The following is a 17,099-nucleotide window of genomic DNA, read 5'->3' on the forward strand; positions in this document are numbered from 1 at the left end:
ATAAAAGAAAATTGAATTAGCTTGGCTGTTAAGCCCTGATTACGCCTTATATGGCCTTGGTTTCAGCCGTTTTACAGAAAATGTGGTTTTTATGACTATATTGTGTTTTTAAAGGAAGGAGAATGTGTCCTTCCTGCTCCTCTGTGATTCATACTGTAACTGGGTGAAACCAGGTGGTGTGACAGAAGTTGGATCAGAGCCCCTGATGAGTCAGTCAGGATATTAGATATTAAATTGTTAAAGCTAAAATAAGAAAAATGATGACAGGAAGGAGGCGGTTAAAGAAATCATCAGATTATTCCCATCAGTGGGTGTAAATTTGTAGGAGGAGTGGGGGATGGGCTGATGGATGCTCAAGGTAAAATCTAATGAGAGAAAGAAAAGCAGAAAAGGAGCTGCTGTAATATAACATAGATGGATGCAGTGTATGAGACTGCTGTGTGAGAGCTGCTGCAGGCGGTGGGGAGTTTGTTGAGGGGGGGGTGGGGCTTGGGGTGAGAGGCAAACACAGTCATCTCTGGGTTTTTATTCTGCAATGTGGGGTTGCCATGGTAACTGCTTCCATCGTGGTTAAGTCAAGATGGCTGCTGCAGTCTGGCAGCAGAGGCAGCGAGCAGGTCACACAGTGCTGAGGTGGAAGAAGATGCAAGGAGACATTATTGATAGATCTCAGAGATTTTTCAACACAGGTGATCCAAGAATAAGTAAAACACTTTACACAGTCACTTCTTGATGCTGCATTTTCAGTTTAAAACAGGTTCCAGGCCAAAAGCACTGACTCTATGACTGGGAATAAAAATAGGGAGGACCACTCCTCTAATGGTGTTGCATTGTTCCCAATAACTCCTGTGAAAAATAAACATTAGGTCATCACAAAAGATGAATTTTAACAATTATCCAACCCACTTATGGCCTTGAGGTACGCTTTAAAATCACAAGTTACACTGGAAAAAAATGAAATCTTACCAAGTGATATTGTCTTTTTTTTTTGGTAAAAAATATCTTGAGCCACAGTCAACTTAACTGTCCAGAAAAATGTCTCGTTATAAGTTATTCAGAGACAAAAATAAGGTCTGAATTGCTAGTAACAAGTGAAAAAATTGCCAATGGGACAAGAAAAATTGCCTGTAAATTTGCTTTGCCTTCATACAAGTAACTTTTCTCTTGTCCCATTGGCAGATTATTTTTTACTTGTTACAAGTAATTCAGACCTAATTTTTGTCCTTAAATAACTTTAAATTAGACATTTTTCTGGATTGGTCAGGTGAATGTGGCTCATACTACGTCGAAAAAGATATTTTCTACTAAGAATAAGACAAAAATACTTGTTAAGATTTCAGTTTTTTACAGTATATGACCATCACAGAGGTAAGCTCCACCAGCAAACCTCAGTTCGTTAGAAATACCTCTCCAAAAATCTATGCCTCTCTCTTTAAAACCTTTAAAATGACATGTGTTAACACACTTCTACACATCTTGACATCAGAACTTCAACAGGAAGGTCCATAGAAGTGGGTTTTTGGGGTCAAAATGACAATACTGTTATAATAAAGGCATTTTAACTGTTGTGAAGACAGTGCCTTGGATGTTTTTTCTTGGATTTCTGAAAATGTATGAATCCCAGCCCCTCAAATCCACCCTTTTTGAGTCCGGGAAGCATGTTTGTATTCATAGTCATACATATTTATGTCGGCCTACTTCTTTGATACCACACAAATTAAAGACAGTACCATTCATTTAAATGTAATGTCATCTCCAGCCATATCCACCATACTAGAGATGCACCAATCCGATCCTGGTATTGGGTATCGGCGCCAATCCAGCCCCTCAAAGCTGGATCATGTATCAGTGGGAAAGGATCGGTCCAAACTTGACACTAAGGCTAAACTATGACAACTATGACTATAACTATTACAAGGTAAAAAATTTTACAATCAAATAGTTATTTCTGTAAATTCAAGCATTTTTTTGTCACCAAACTGCTGTTGAACACTTAAACACTTCTAGTTCAAATAAATATTAACTTCAGTAATTCCATATGTACTCATTTTTGTCTTTTACTTAAAACATTACCAGTCTTATCCCACTGTGGAGCATGCAGGTCATCATTTAACACTGGTATCAGATCAGGTTCGGTATCGTTCGATACCCAAAGCCCAGGTATGGGTATCAATATCAGGACAAGAAAAGCTGGATTGTGCATCCCTCCATCATACGGCCCTCACAAAGAGATTAAAAAAGTTTCCAGAAAAGTAAAAAACAAACACAAAACTGAACACAAGGTCATTTTATTTCCTCACTTTCAAACTTCAGTCGGTCAGAAGGACAAAGTCCTAAGAACTAATCACTGCAACTCTTCCTCACAGCCCAGAAGAGCCAGTAGGTCAGCTTACAGTCTGAACCCTGTCTCTTGGCACAAGCCGTGGCCTCAGTGACCCCCTGTGGAGCCTGATAAACGGTCAGGGCTGCTGCCTGGCGCTGCCACAAACTGAGTGAAGGTACAAATTAAGGGACGCCTGTTTTTTTTTTTCCATCAAATGAGCCACTGGGCTTTTCCACCACAGTAATCTCAAGTTAATACCCTTCACTTTGCCTTCACTTTGAGTCTGTGGCTCAGCTCTGCCCACATACAGGCTGTCTTTGTAACACTGACCCATTTAAGCCCAAAACAATGGCTGGATTGAGTAAGAGCTTGGAAGCATCCACAACATAATTGTGTTATATCAACAAAGGGGAAGAAAACAAAGACTCAAATATAATGTATCACTGGAAAACAAAGGATCAATATTGAATTCAGGATTAAGACGCTCAAATATTCATTTATCAAAGTATCAAAAATAAAAACTCATCCATGACTTTAAAACAAGTTCAATGTCTCGATGCTGACTTACACTTACATTCAACATTTTCGTACTTTCTCATTACATTCTGCATGGCTGTATGTTTAAATCCAGACAAAGAAAACACTGTCAGTAACAACCCATTAATCCGTGTGATGACATCAGTGCAAGTGTTAGGAGTAATCAAACACACTATGATATATAACGATAAAAAACGTGTTAGAGTGAATTTTCCCATATTTTATTGTTTACTAGACAGTGTCAAGATCGTCTGGAAATAAACAACACCTCTTTAAAAGCAACAGTTACCACATTACTGTCACATTCTGCCATCTAGTGGTAACACCCAAACTTGACTTTCTTTAAAAACAACTTCCTCCACACTTTCTTTACACTTTCCATCATCTCTTCACAAACATAGGATTTATTTATAAAAGTGACATTAAATAAAATTGTATTGTAAGCTTTGCTGTGTTAAATAAAATTAAAATTAAAGTTGCATGTGCTTCCCTGACTTTCTTTTCAAATTTAAACACTTGAATCATTTCCTTTCTGGATCGTTTCCTTGGTGTTCTGCGGTTTGCTCATATCTCCAAGGCGTTTCAGGAAGTTAAAAAAGAATCCGGAGTTGTCAGTCTTATTCCATGTATTCTTTGGGGGAATATTTTCACTATCTTTCTGCTCATGGTTGTCTTTGGGCTCCACTGATTTTTCATTAAAGGATTTCCCCCCCTGTCCCTCGTCAGGAGCAGGGGCTACAGAGACATTCGTCAAGCTTTTCCTTGCCATGGACGGAGGATTCTGCTCCTTATCCCCAGATTTTTCAAAGTCACGAGAGAGGTTGGTAAAGTCAAACACTTGTTTGGAGGATGTGTTTTCGGCACCCTCTGCAGCAGGCGGTGCTTCCTCTCGTTTTGCAGATTTAGGAGTTCTGATTGGAGGAAGAGCCAACACATCGTTTTCATTTTCTTCAGTTTTAGGGACTTTGGAAGGCAGAGTGTGGCGGCGCCCGAGGTTACGTTTAGAAGACAGTTGAGGGTTCAGTAAAAACTTCACTAAATCCTCATCCGTCGGGTCTCCTGGGTACCTCTGAGTCTCCTCATCAAAGGTTCGCTGACGGACCACTTTGGTGTTTGGGGCTGGAGATTTCTGATTTTCTAATGAAAATTCCCCAGATGAGACGCTGCCACGGCTGTTCTGGAAGCGCAAAACTTTTCTGGATGCTTCTCGCAACTTTTGGGCTTCCTCCTCATTATTGTCCTGAAGATCATCATCATCATTATCATCATCATCAGTTCTTTCTGCTGAGAAAGTCCCATTAGCTGGGGGTGATAAACCCTTAGATCCCTTCTTCTTGGAGGTTTCCATCTCCTCTGCAGGAGGATCAACACTTTCCTCCTTGTTGTTCTCACTAACAGGCTGAGCTTTCTTCGGTGACGGACTCAGTGTGAGCTCAGTAGCTGAGTTCCACTCTTTCCTGCCCAGCTCCTTCACTCTTAAAAGCGCTCCTTTCTTGAGACTTTCAGGGGGAAGGTTCGCTTTAGAGGTGATTTCTGTCAGGCTGCCGTTGCAGGGGCTGCCTCTTGACGGGCTTCCATGAGTGGATGAGGGCCTATCACCTCTCCTTCGAGAGACACGTCTGGTTAGGAAAGTCTGCAGTACTGACTCTAAGGCAACTCCTTCCATTTCTTTGTCTCTGCTGGAGCAGGTAGCCGTGGACCTGCGCTTGGCAGCACACTGCAGTCTGTCCCTGTGTCTCCGCTGCACCTCCGCCACCTCCCTTGCCTTGTTTTCCTGCAGAAAATCACGCAATTAGTGGCTCAGAAATGGTTTTTAACCTCACCTTAGAAGAGCATGCCAGTACAAAGTCTCACCTGCATGGCTCGCCTAAACCTCCCACAAAAGGAATCGAAAACTGAGCAGCACTCCTCCAGTTTGAACTTGTTTGGATCTTCACAGAAGTACTCGGCAACAGAATCACTCACAGACTGCAGTTCCTGGAGATCAGACTCAATTTCTTCCAAGCAGACCTCTGCCTCCTAAATGGAGGTCACATCAAAACATCAGAACAGAAAGTGACAGATGAAATGCACCTAAAATAGGCTGAATGCACCAGCAACTGACTTCTCACCTTCAGAAAATCCTCCATCTGTGCTTTCAAATCTTTCTGCTTCAAGGTGTCTGCTTTGGCTTTTTCTACTTTTTGCACCTGCTTCCTAAACTCTGCTTCAATTTCACCTTTATTCAGTCTGAAAAATAGAAAAATGGTGTTAACTCTGATGATGTTACATCAAACAAAAGATGAATCATGAGTATGTTTAAATGAGATAATTGACCTTGCTGCAGCTTCAACATGTTGAAGTTGTTCTGGAAATGAAAGCAGGGTCTTGTCTGCTTTCTGTGCTTGCTGTGATGAAGATAAAATGTTGATTAAAAATTCGGAGCTCACAAACAGAACTTTCAGATTCAGAAGATTCAGAAAAATTGTCTGCAGCAGCCAGACCAGAGTAATCAATGCGACTTACCATCACAACGTAATGCATCAGATTCATTCCAGGTTTGTTTGCCTTGGTGTCTGCCAACTTTAACAAAGAGGCCATTCGGAAACCAATCGCACTTCCTGCATAACCACCCTGTGAGGAAATAAGCCAAATAAGACTGAGGTGTTCAAAACACAAAGAAGAGTCTCCGCTTTAACTCGATGCTTTATAGCAGGGGTCTCCAACCTGTGGCTCTGGAGCCTCATGCAGCTCTTTGACTCCTTTACACTGGCTCCTTGTAGCTTTAAAAATATCATTAAAATGAAGGTCTTTTAATATTTTTCTTACAGAGGGTATTAAAGATAACAGCACAGACACTAAGTAAAAACATAATATAATTTGAAAAATGCATTACCTCTTGAAACAAAGCTTTGAATTTTTTGTGATTTTTTTTTGCAGTTTTTAAAATGAAAAAAAAAAAGAATATATTTTTTTTTTAATTTTTGACATTTTTGCAAATTAAGAAAAAGAGTTCCACATTTTTTTTTAAAGATTTAGCTATTTTTTTTAATTTATTTTTTTTTAATAAAAATCCCTTTTTTTGCAATTTTAGAAAGTTTTTACAAGTTTTGGAACTTAAGCAAAATTTCGAAATTGCAATATTTAGGTTTTTTGGCAAATTTAAGACATTTCAGCTTTTTTTTAATTTTGCACGTTTTTAAATTACATTTTTTTATTTTGCAAACTTTTGATTTTTTTTTAAATTTACAACTTATTTTTATTTCATACATTTTGCAAATTTATAAAATCTATGACTCTACAAATTTCTCTTTTTTCTTAAATTTGCAAATTTATTTAAAATAAAAAACTAAGAAATTACATGTGCAAATTTATAAACACAAAAACTTCTCATTTAGATAATTATTCACCTGATTATACACTTTTGTGTCCTAGTGTGAAGATAAAGTAGATTTTGCGGCTCCTGAATGACTTTTATCCAGGTAAACTGAGAAAAAACAGCTCTTTGGAAAGAAAAGGTTGCAGACCCCTGCTTTATAGACTTACAGCATTCATGTAATTTCCAGTCTTTAGGACGAGGCGGATAACAGAATGTAAATGATCCGACTGCAGCAGTTCTGGCAAAAGGAAAACATCAGTTTTGTTGAATCTACAACATGTGGATGGTTACAATCTTTTGTGTAGTTTATGAAGAAAAAATACCTGTTCCAGCAGCTGTCAAAGTGCAGATGAACCCTTTCATTTCATCCATGAGGGGCAAAAACTCCTCTTTGAGCACCAAGCTCTGCAGACGCTCCTCATAACTGACAGACACACAATTCACATTAAAAGTCAACTTACACTGAATCAAAACGTTTTTAATGCACTAAATAAGATTCAGGTAGCTCACCTGGGTATCTTGACCAGCTTTAGCATAAACAGATCTGCTTCTGGGAGAGCTGAAGTGTCACCCTTAAAACCAACCAGCTGCTTCACCTGCAAGAACATTCATTTTTTAATAAGGGAGCATATGCAACAACAACAACAACAACAACAAGAACAACACATTGTATTCATTAAACAATACAGAAGCTGATGTAGTACCTCCCCCTCATCTGGCATCAGCTTGCACAACTCCCTCAGTTTCCCAGTTCCAAAACTGAGACCACTTCCTGATTTAATGTCTTCAATTATGTCTGGCACAGGCCTGTGAAGGAAAACAGTGAGACGGAAATCTTTCAGATTTAAAGTAAACAATCGTTCTGATGTTTTTCCTCCACAAGTGTCAATTTTCACAACACACTCATACATCTTTGAAAAGTTAGTCTGCTGACACAAACAAGTCTCTACCTGCTTGCACAGTGTTGCGAAATGGCAGCATTTCTGACAGCAGTTCTCAGAAAAACACTGAAGAAAGACAGAATATCTATTGACAAAAGCAAAGTTTTGAATTTCTCTCAGTAGGAGGCCATCTTTAACAGCTGTTTCTATTTTTTACATTTCCTGTTAGATCTGTCACATATGCCAAACAGCCTGAAGCAACACATTTACAATAGCGCTGCTGGTTGCCACAGTGAGGCAACCTGTTGGAGCTGTAGAGCAGTGTACGTCGGACCTGCTGAGACATGCTTTCTTGCAGAGGTTTGTGCGTATGAAGCCGCCATGTTGCATATTAATCTGTCTGCCTCATCCTGTACTGTTTGACACCAGGACATACATGGATTATCATGCAATAAAAAAAAAATCACACCACAGGAATACGGACTCTGACTCACCGCTTGAATTGCTTCAGGAAAATTCCGATGTTCATGCTCCTCTTGGAGCTGAGGACGGAAACCTGGGAGAGGACACAGGCACAAACCAGGATACAATCAGCTTGTCAGTTGCTAAGATAACTTCACCATTAGCCTGAGAAGAGTGTCTTCTGTGTTCGAGCTTTCCAAACAGAACAAAGGTTGAGAAGGTTGAGGATTTTTTCAGCTGATTGTATTGAACAATCAGGGGACAGATACCCCATTTTGCCTCAGTGAGACTTGTCTCAGAAAAAGGGACATAGGTCAAACAAAAAGTTTTGTAACTGGCTTAAACCCTCTTATGTCACAGAAAAAAACCTGTGACAGTGGTATTTTCATATGAATAGGCCAGGAAATGTCTTTGTTTGTAATTGTTTCCTGGTCAGACCTTCCTCCCCATCTATTGCAGCAGCACAGGTCATATGTATAATAAGCTGAATATGGATTACAGGTAAGAACAGTGAAATGCCATTCAAAACAGAGCTGCATGAGAACACAATTACGCCTTCCTTGTGCAAACAGATCAGAGGAAAAGAGACTCCACCCTTGTATTGAAAGACTGATCAAAACAGAGTTTCTAAGAGACGCATTACGTTATCCTTTTAATTACTATTATTGTTGCATGATGAACAAATAAATCGATCGTTTTTTCTTCATGTGCTACACAGAGAAGAATGCTTCTGAAGTTTAAATAATCCCATTTCAAAATACAGTATGGATTGTGCTGAATGAGATCCTGATCCAAACTCTCATCACAGAGCTAATTTATAATCTATGTTTTGTTTTGGTCAAGGGAAACTTTGTAGGAGCTTGAATTGAACGCTTAGCAAAGTAGAACCAATGCAGGTTAAAGAGATTCCCCTCATTACACAACAAAAAATACCAACTATGACAGCAGATGATTGCGACAAAGCCCCAGGGTTGGTGTGTAACTCTGACGGAGCCCCTGTGTCCTCAGGCTGGTTGTACTCACCATTTCCCCCCCTGATGCAGCACCTGGCAGGCCTCTCAGACTCTGGCGGTTCAGGGCTTTGGCTTGTTGCTGGGCCTGCTTGTGGCTGAACAGCTCCTCCATGCGATCCGTGTCCAGCTCGTACTCTCCATCAGTCTTATCTGCGGTCCAGATGTTGTGCTTTCCAAGAACACTTTGTTTGGGAAGGGTCTCCCAGTTGAAGTTACGCATCCTGGAGTTCCTGCGCCCCACCTTTCCAAAGAGGCCTGAGCCATGGAGGGGAGGAGGAGGAGGAGGGATGCCAGGAGGAGGTGGTGGAGGCGGTGGTGGTGGAGGTGGTGGCGGTGGAGGTGGCGGAGGGGGTGCAGCAGGAGGTCCTTCTGGTTGCATCTTCCAAGGGGAGGCTGTCAGCAGGTGTGGGATGTTGTCATGGTCTGGCTGCTTCAAAGCCCACAAAGAACCTGCTGGAAGATTAACTGGCGCTGATATGGATGTGATGGAGGGACTGTCCACAGTTCTGTCAGCTAGGATGATTTATTCAAACTGAAAAAAAAACAACAGAGCAGGGTGGAGATGATTTAAAGAATCACATGTACACTATGACTGTAAACAAGAGTGTTTATCAGCAGAAGAAGCAAATATTCCCACAAATTCTTACATAATCACTATTGCAGAGTAAACTACTTCAAACTTTGGAGCCATAAAGGAAAAAATAATTTGCATCAGTCATAGTTTTTTATGACAGGTTTTATTGCTCATTTAATACGTTAAACTATTGAACATGTGAAGCTTAGCTCAGATAAAAGTGAAATTAAGTTCAAGTAGAAGAATAATTTGGTGAATTTCAGGAAAACAACTGCCTAAAATGACTCAAACAACGCTGAACAATAGCTTGGTCTGGTATTTTATTCACCCTTTCACGTTAATCTGTAAACCGCACATTGACAACCTCCCCATTTGTTAAAATGTTTGTCACACCGTTAAACATCATCAATTCATAATTCTCAAAGAAAAAAATAACCACATACCTCAGTGTCCGCTCTGACGCAGATAAATCCTCCGTGTTTTTACTTCTTCTTTACGACTTTTCCCTCCGTCGTCTCGCTGGAACTTCACCATCCAAAGAAAAGAGTGACTAACCTGGATAAGACAGGAAGAGAGTGTCGACACTCCCTGCGTGAGCGCATCGACACGCCCAGGTAACTGATTTATGCCCATGAAGAACACACCTTCAGCCGGATGGACTGTGGGAAGTCTCCTGGACCTGTTGGCTGGAGTTTGTGGTCTCGCTGTGTTGTCTGACCTGCTGTCATGAACTTATGTGAACAGTCCAGTATTTATAGACTCCTCCTGCGTGACTGACATGGAGGGAAGAAATCGATTGGTTCTTCTGTTTTAGTCACATTAGTCTAAGAAAACTGCAAAATAAGAAATGTCATGGTCATTTCAACGCTGAAGTGCAGGGAAGTGCCCCATTTTCTTGTTGTCTGTGATAAAAAAGAAAAACAACTTGAAGAAAATAACTGAGGAAAACACTTGGCCAACAGTTATTTTAGTTAAATATTAACCAGTCAAGCATCTCACACAGTATTAGTGGCTGAGCTGTTGGTCAGAGGTCTGATACAGTCGATTAGCAGCCGTCTTTCAACTCTGTCCTAAATATGATAAGGTCCTGAGATGATAGATTTATTATGCTAAGTACATCTGTATGCAAATTACTTGGTTCCTCTTTAAAGACTAAGATAAAAGTCCAGTTTCTAGACAAAATTCACAGCTTCAGCCCACTTAAAGAAACACTTCAAGCCCAAATTGCTGAGTAAATGTTATTTTCCTGTAAAATATGTTCTATATGTTTAATATCAGTTTTCTGTAAAAGAAACAAACAGAAAACTACAGAGACAACATTCACTAGAAAAAAAGACAGTGAATACTTGATTCCTCTATAGGTAGTCAACCAAATTTGGACCCTTCTGTTCTGTGAGTAATTCAAAGATAAGTCTCAGGTACAAGCCAACGATTGAAGAGAAAATGTCTGTGTTTGCTAGATCAATTAGTCTTCTAACCTGATTCGACAACATGACTCCTGTTTGGATAAAGTCAGGTTTGTTGGGAGGTGAAGAAGATACATAAACCCATCTTGGAGTCATCATATGATTATGCTATTGATGTTGTTTTAATGTTGTTGTATTGTCACGTTGCTAAGTTTACCTGCTGCACACACCTACTGCACACAAAGAGCGCATCCAGCTTATTTAAGCCTCTGAAACTCGCTTTGTGAATATATAGCGTCAGGCTTGACTAGTTCGGCTTTGTTCAACATCCTTCAGATCTGTTTATCCTGACACCAGCGCTCTGAAAAAGATAAATGTACACAGTGTTTAACTTTCAATCCAACAGGAGCTGCTGGAACTTCCACATCCCTGGCTAACCCTTCGTCCTTACTGCAAGCTGTTTTTTCCTCTTCGGGAAGCTTTGTCTGACTCATCCAAGTTTTTCTTATGTCATCTCTCTACGTCAGGGAGGCCCTAAAGTAGAGCCGGACCCTGAAATTAAACTCCCTACAGGGTAATTAAATAATCACCAAGAATCAATCATTGACAGATTACAACCTGTTGAGGATACACCCACTATTATTGATAAACAAGTCATGAAAAGCATTTTTAGAGATATATCTTTGTATTTCCATGTACATAATTACTTGTGGCATACATTTGACATATATTGTGAGTTTTCTGTACATTATCTGCGAGGACATTCAAACTAAGCTGTGTGTGACTGCACGGTCAGGTCAAACAAACATCCAGCAGACTTTATTGGGAATGCAGAACAAGACAGAGACAAACCAGCTGACTGGATTTAAAGAAATGGACACAACAAAAAATCACTTTCATTACTTATTATAAATTGATTGGTAAATAAATATAACAAATAATAAAAGAAAACTCTTACATTCTATCCTTGAGGGGTTATTTTGACTGACTATGACACAGCATGTGGTTTAACTCGTGGTTTATTTCTGCTGACTTTAGTAAAAATAGACTTCAAGGATCGGTCTCGCAGGCTTCTTTCTGTTGTGCCTTAAAGTCATGTAAACACTGTCTATGTGCTGCATTTTGATTCATGATCTCCTCATGATGACAGAAAAGACTGAATGCATCACAAAGCATTCGTACTATGCAGGTGCAGTATGTCTTTAAGAGGCTTTTTTCCAAGTGTAAACTCTGGAGTTGATAAAACACACACTGTGCTGGATTATCAACTCATGTAAGGTACCCAAAGTTCAGTATTATGATTAAATTTAGAGAAAACCCAAATATTCACTCTGCACATTCTCCCTATGATGCATGTAAACTATAATCTGGCCATAAAGGAGTATATACAGCACAAAACTGGGTTTGAATCAGGATAAGTCTGAAAATCATGATAAATCTTGTCTTGATGTCTTTGATTGAATCTGTAAAACTTGATTTACAGGAGATGGTTCAGTCATGCATGCTCAGAAACAAATTAAAGGTCAGACATGATTGACTCTATTCTAACTTGATAATCTGAGTTCAGGATGACTCCCCTGTGATGTACTGGGTAGATATTACAGGTAACACATTAGGCAACATAAAAAAACAACAATAAAATAATGCATGTGCAAAACTGCCAAAGAGGTTCTACAGAAGTAGAAGACTGTACTTTACATAAATAAGAAGTGATGTCATATAAATGATTGCGCTACCTAAATAAGAAAATAACCAAAGGTAAATCTGTGATTTTACAACAACTCTTGCAACAACTAAAAATGTCGTTCCATCTACATTATGTCATAAGTGATACGAAAAACATTTTGAAAGAGATAACTCCTGTTTTTCTTCATCGCTGGCAGCTACTGTCACACAGTATACTCCTTTTTATGCATTTAATTCATGTCCATCAAACCACAACGTCAAGTTTGTCACTGACCAGCATGTCTCTGTTTATCTCAAACAGCCGAAACCTGCATGTCTTCACTGCTCCTCCAGCCAGGACGGCTTGTCTGAGCCCGGGGGCTTTAACTTGACGTTAAACTGTATGAGAGTTTGTTCCAGCTGCTGCTGGTTTCCAGCAAAGTAGGCTGAGATAGCGTTGTGGAAGAGAAGCAGCTGCTTGTGCATCACCTTTACCTGAGGGAAGAAAAGGACATTAAATGTTTGAAATTGCATTTCCTAACTTTGGGGAGGCATCTGGCTAATTAATCTAAACGCAATGTTTACATCACTCAGACTTAAACTTCCTTAATTGTCATTGCACAAATTACACAGCATTGCATTTGCAATGAAATGTCGTTGTATGGCTTCCTGAGTGTTGTCAGACAATGTATAATATAAAGACTGTGTAGAAAATATTAATATATGGAATATGAAATGAAATTAAAACAAAGAACTATGAATACAAATACTACTGACATAAATATTTACCTGGAATATTGCACATAAATCATACTTTAAGTGAAAAGTTTCCCTTTGTGTCAAACAGGCAGGAAAATACAGGTATGAAAAATCCATAAAGTGAAAGTAATGATCACACCAGCCTCAGTGATCTACACTTTGAAGCCATTTTTAATCAAATAAAACCACCTATGTTTAATACATAACATCCCTGACAGGATCCTAAATTAGACAGATTTAACATACACCAGGAAAAAATGCATACTAACCTTGTTTTCCTCCAGGAATTTGAGCTTAATGGTGACATCACTGCGCAGCCTTTCGTACTTGTCTCTGTGGATCTGATAGTCATGCTGGGCCATCTCGATGCGGACCATGGTAGCTGCATCCCTTGGACCCAAACTCAGCTCCTCCATGTCAGACCGATAGGCATCAAACTCAAGTCTGAAGGCAAAAACAGTTCAGGCTGTTAGGCTCTGATAACTCAAAATGATTTATTTATAAACCTCTAATGGGGATGTTGGGCTCTGATCACCTTGCATTTTCATAATGCCTGATGGTCATCAGAGTATCCTCCATTGTTTTGTTGACCAAAGTGTCGACACTGGACACGAAAAAGCTGATAGCACCCAGCAGAGCCTCGCCGTTCTTACATAACAGCTTCTGTGTCTCTGCGTTGTAGCCAAACTCATCCTGCAAAGATACAGACACGATACACTATCAACTTCATGTGCATGCTATGTCTTATTTACAGAAACTCTCAAAGCACAGTACCTGTAATTCTGGGGACTTCTGACTGAGGTCGGTAAAGGTGTCTCCCAGAGCCTGTTGAGTCTGTACCATACTCTGAAAATGACTGATGAGTGCCGTGGCCAGTCTCAGGATGTTTTCATACTTGCTCTTGGTATCTCTTAACAAATCAATCTGAGACTCCAGCTCCAGGTCTACTGTTCGAGATCCCCGCCCAAACTTTTCAGAGAACATCTGCTTCGTACACTAAAGAGCAGAAGTAGACAGGAATTACGTTACACCATAAATCAAATCACAGTTTGACAACTAACTTTCATATCTTATCAGATACTGGAAACAAGAAAACACAGTGAACAATACCTTGTATGTGTTAATTCCCCACTTCTTCACACTGTCCAATTTCTCTGCTGCCACACCACGAGAAACTTCCTCAGTGGAGTTACTTGTGTCATGGTTTGATGATCCTACCAAGAAAAAAAGGAAACAGCTGACTCTGATGCATGTTTTCCCATAAAAACTAACAAGGAAGAGGATGACTGAATAGAAGTGGGTCATAACAATGAGCAGCATGAATGTGGTGATAAGCAGAGAAATACCTGGACGCGGCTCTGTCTGTTGGTTAAGGCGTGAGGCTGCAGACTGGCTGCTAGGCAAGCTAGCACCCCTGGATTTCATGCGGATGTCTGTAATGAGCATGGTGATGATAAGGAGTGAGGATGGGATGAAAATAACAACTGAAATATGTGGCAAAAATTTTTTGTCAGCATATCCAGTCGAATAGTTAATGAAGAAAAGTTACAGGAAGGTGTTAGGGTCCAAGGTGGGGGATGTGCAATGAGTTCAGGTTTGTTTCCAAAAACAATCCATCATGCAGGTTTCCCATGCAGGTGAGAAGATTTATAAAATAAAAAATGAACTTCATGGGTTGACATTTCCAAGCAATAACAGAATGGTCATCCAAAGTGCATTTTTCAGTAGAAAAGAATACATTCTTATTAGACCACAACATATCAAGACTCAGCCCTGTGTTATCAGTTTAGTGCATACAAGTTTGACCAGCTGCCAAAATCTGTCTGGTTGTTACACCGTGAGCTGCAGAGGTTACAAGCAAGGTTTTCTTCATCTCCCTAAGTCAGGCAACACCAAAAACCTCATAAAGGGGTCAGAACAGACCAACATATAAAGGTTAACTCAGAAAAACAAAGTAAGGCTCATCAGATTACACAGCCACCTGGTCCAGGTGCAGGGGCTCGTCTTCTGTCCAGATACTCAGGGTTGAAGCGTATTGCAGGCCCTATGGGATATGGATGTTTGTAACATGAACCAGGAGCCTAAAGGTCAGCAGCTTACTAGCGACAAATGAAAATACACGGTGGAAAAGCTCTTGGATTGACCTTTAAAAGAGGTGTTTGTTCATGTGTGAATGGAGGAGGATGTAAAATGTGGAACAAGCTTCAGTGACCTGTGTGATCCCAGAAGTTTACTTGATGCACCTTTTAATCTTTATCATACAGGAAAAAAAGCCCGAACTACAAAGACAAACATGAAAAATAAAACCTCCAAAGGTCGGCCACTAGTTTTTATGCAGTACCTTTGATGCTGCTGGTGGGAATGATGCCCCCTGCAGGTCCTCCATAGCCTCCTGACACAATGCTGGTTTCATTCAGGTTGGGTCCTGATACCATCACCTGCTGCAAATCCTGGTAAATAAAAAGATACTGGTTAAAAAAATGAGTTCTTTCTCAATAAGTAAAAGGGAAGCATAATAAAAAAGGGCTATTTAGATGTGCTATAACATTTAAAGCCCAAAAATCTGCGCTACTTTTAATTGAAATTAGTTACTGAGAAATGTTTACAGTTGTTATGTAAGAAATAAGGATCAAACTTAGATATTTACACCATTTGATTTTTTTATTTAATAAAATGAAAAATCGTTAGTTTTTCTAAGTTTATGTTAACCAAAACTGAAATATCTAAGTAAAAAGGGGAGAAAGCCCACAAATAACTCCTTTATCTTCCAATGTGAAATCTATTCAGTATGTCTTCCTGATAAATTGTAGCACTGGACTGCCTATTCTGCAGTTTTCTCAGCCAAGCTGTTTTTAACATCAGACCTAAAATGAAAGGATCATGCATGTTTTTTTTCTCCTATTAGTCATGTAAAAGCTCATGTGGTTAAAGCATCCAACCCTGATTTAGTTAGACTCTCTTTCTCTCCATGCTCTTTACACACTGAGCACATCTACTGTACATAGCTGCAGGCCTGTGCATGATTAGGTAACAAATGGCCTTACGACAGCCTCAGCTTTACACTGTGCTGCCCAGTGAAAGAAAATGATCCCCACAAACTGAACACATGCAGCTTAAGTCATATGCAATAAAGGGCACTGTCCAAAAGATAAGAGAAAATGTCATTTACCTGCTCCAGGCTGTCATCCTCTGGTAGAGTCCCTGTGTCTCCATTGCTGTTAATGGGGATCTCCATGGTAGCAGCTTTGCTCATGATATTGTCAGCCATAATGAAATCTCTGCAACACAGCACCAAACAGTGACACTTTTGAATGAGCCAATGAATATATCTAATAAAACGATACTTAGAATGGCCAAAAACAAAAGCCTGCTTACACTGATGCTAATGTAGCTGGCTAATGTCAGCGGTGCTGATGTGGCTGAGCTACTACTTGACAGCTAGCTTCCTCAACTTGATATTGGAGCCAAGTCCAGTCGTCCGAGGGAGAAAACCCTGTTTTTACACAGCAACCGACCTGAATTGTTCTAAACGTTGTCTTCAATTATCATTTAATGCGGCATCCATGATTATTTACCCGATAAAGCTCACGTTATCTGTCTGCTTCCATTTAAGATCCAGAAAATCCCTGCATCCAAGCCTCGGATCCAAGCAAGCGAACAGCTTTAGTAGTATCACTTCGAAATAAAGGTTTGTGGTACTATGATTATTCTCTAACTCACACAAAACTGCTTCCAAAGCAAATTATGTTTAAGAAAATATTTAGTAAATACCTACTGGGGTGTGCTGCTTATTTTATAAAAAGGCTGGAAGCGTGTACTCTAAATCGATGCTTTTATTTTGAAGGATACTGCTTTAAGCGTAGCATCACCGTCAAACCTCCTCCCCCGCTCCATCTTCCACGTCGTGCAGTGCTGACGTAGCGTTATTCCCTATGCTGTAGTACTGCCCTAATCCTGAAGATGTCAGTAATATGCCATTTATCAGAAAAATGCAAGCTGAAGATCAGTTTCACAACAACAGTTATTCCTCTTTGGAGCTCTAACTTGCCCCCTCAGAGTTGAGTTTTACCCTGTGGAAGCAAGGCTGCTGCACCCTGACCATAACACTGATGGCAATAGAC

At 39.9% G+C, this 17,099-nt stretch overlaps 2 protein-coding genes across 5 annotated transcripts; both read right to left on the reverse strand.

Annotated features, from left to right (window-relative positions):
* Positions 1-2,173: 2,173 nt before the first annotated feature.
* On the reverse strand, positions 2,174-9,866 carry LOC141797481 (inverted formin-2-like). Of its 2 annotated transcripts, XM_074678851.1 has the most exons (13): positions 9,793-9,866; positions 9,592-9,703; positions 8,585-9,106; positions 7,594-7,655; positions 6,923-7,025; positions 6,729-6,814; positions 6,542-6,642; positions 6,386-6,456; positions 5,366-5,473; positions 5,177-5,247; positions 4,972-5,089; positions 4,715-4,879; positions 2,174-4,634 (listed from the first exon to the last, which is right to left on the reverse strand). In XM_074678851.1, exons 3-13 carry the CDS (start codon positions 8,951-8,953, stop codon positions 3,369-3,371), a joined length of 2,520 nt encoding a protein of 839 aa, XP_074534952.1. In that variant the 5' UTR covers positions 8,954-9,106; positions 9,592-9,703; positions 9,793-9,866; the 3' UTR covers positions 2,174-3,368. The 2 variants fall into 2 exon arrangements, with proteins under 2 accessions (XP_074534952.1, XP_074534951.1); XM_074678850.1 differs by having other exon boundaries at positions 9,592-9,860.
* Positions 9,867-11,185: 1,319 nt separating this feature from the next.
* Positions 11,186-16,769, reverse strand: LOC141798365 (arfaptin-2-like). Of its 3 annotated transcripts, none has more exons than XM_074680267.1 (10): positions 16,754-16,769; positions 16,554-16,653; positions 16,148-16,256; positions 15,320-15,428; positions 14,325-14,411; positions 14,089-14,192; positions 13,753-13,974; positions 13,514-13,671; positions 13,248-13,422; positions 11,186-12,714 (listed from the first exon to the last, which is right to left on the reverse strand). In XM_074680267.1, coding segments are annotated over exons 1-10 (1,221 nt in total). In that variant the 5' UTR covers positions 16,755-16,769; the 3' UTR covers positions 11,186-12,558. The 3 variants fall into 3 exon arrangements, with proteins under 3 accessions (XP_074536368.1, XP_074536370.1, XP_074536369.1); XM_074680269.1 differs by lacking the exon at positions 16,754-16,769 and adding an exon at positions 16,354-16,471 and having other exon boundaries at positions 11,227-12,714; positions 16,554-16,646; XM_074680268.1 differs by lacking the exon at positions 16,754-16,769 and having other exon boundaries at positions 11,227-12,714; positions 16,354-16,657.
* Positions 16,770-17,099: the final 330 nt, after the last annotated feature.

This window comes from Halichoeres trimaculatus, unplaced genomic scaffold, assembly GCF_033239565.1.
Source record: "Halichoeres trimaculatus isolate MK-OKI-2021-1 unplaced genomic scaffold, fHalTri1.1 fHalTri1_scaffold_9, whole genome shotgun sequence".
NCBI lineage: Eukaryota > Metazoa > Chordata > Actinopteri > Labriformes > Labridae > Halichoeres > Halichoeres trimaculatus.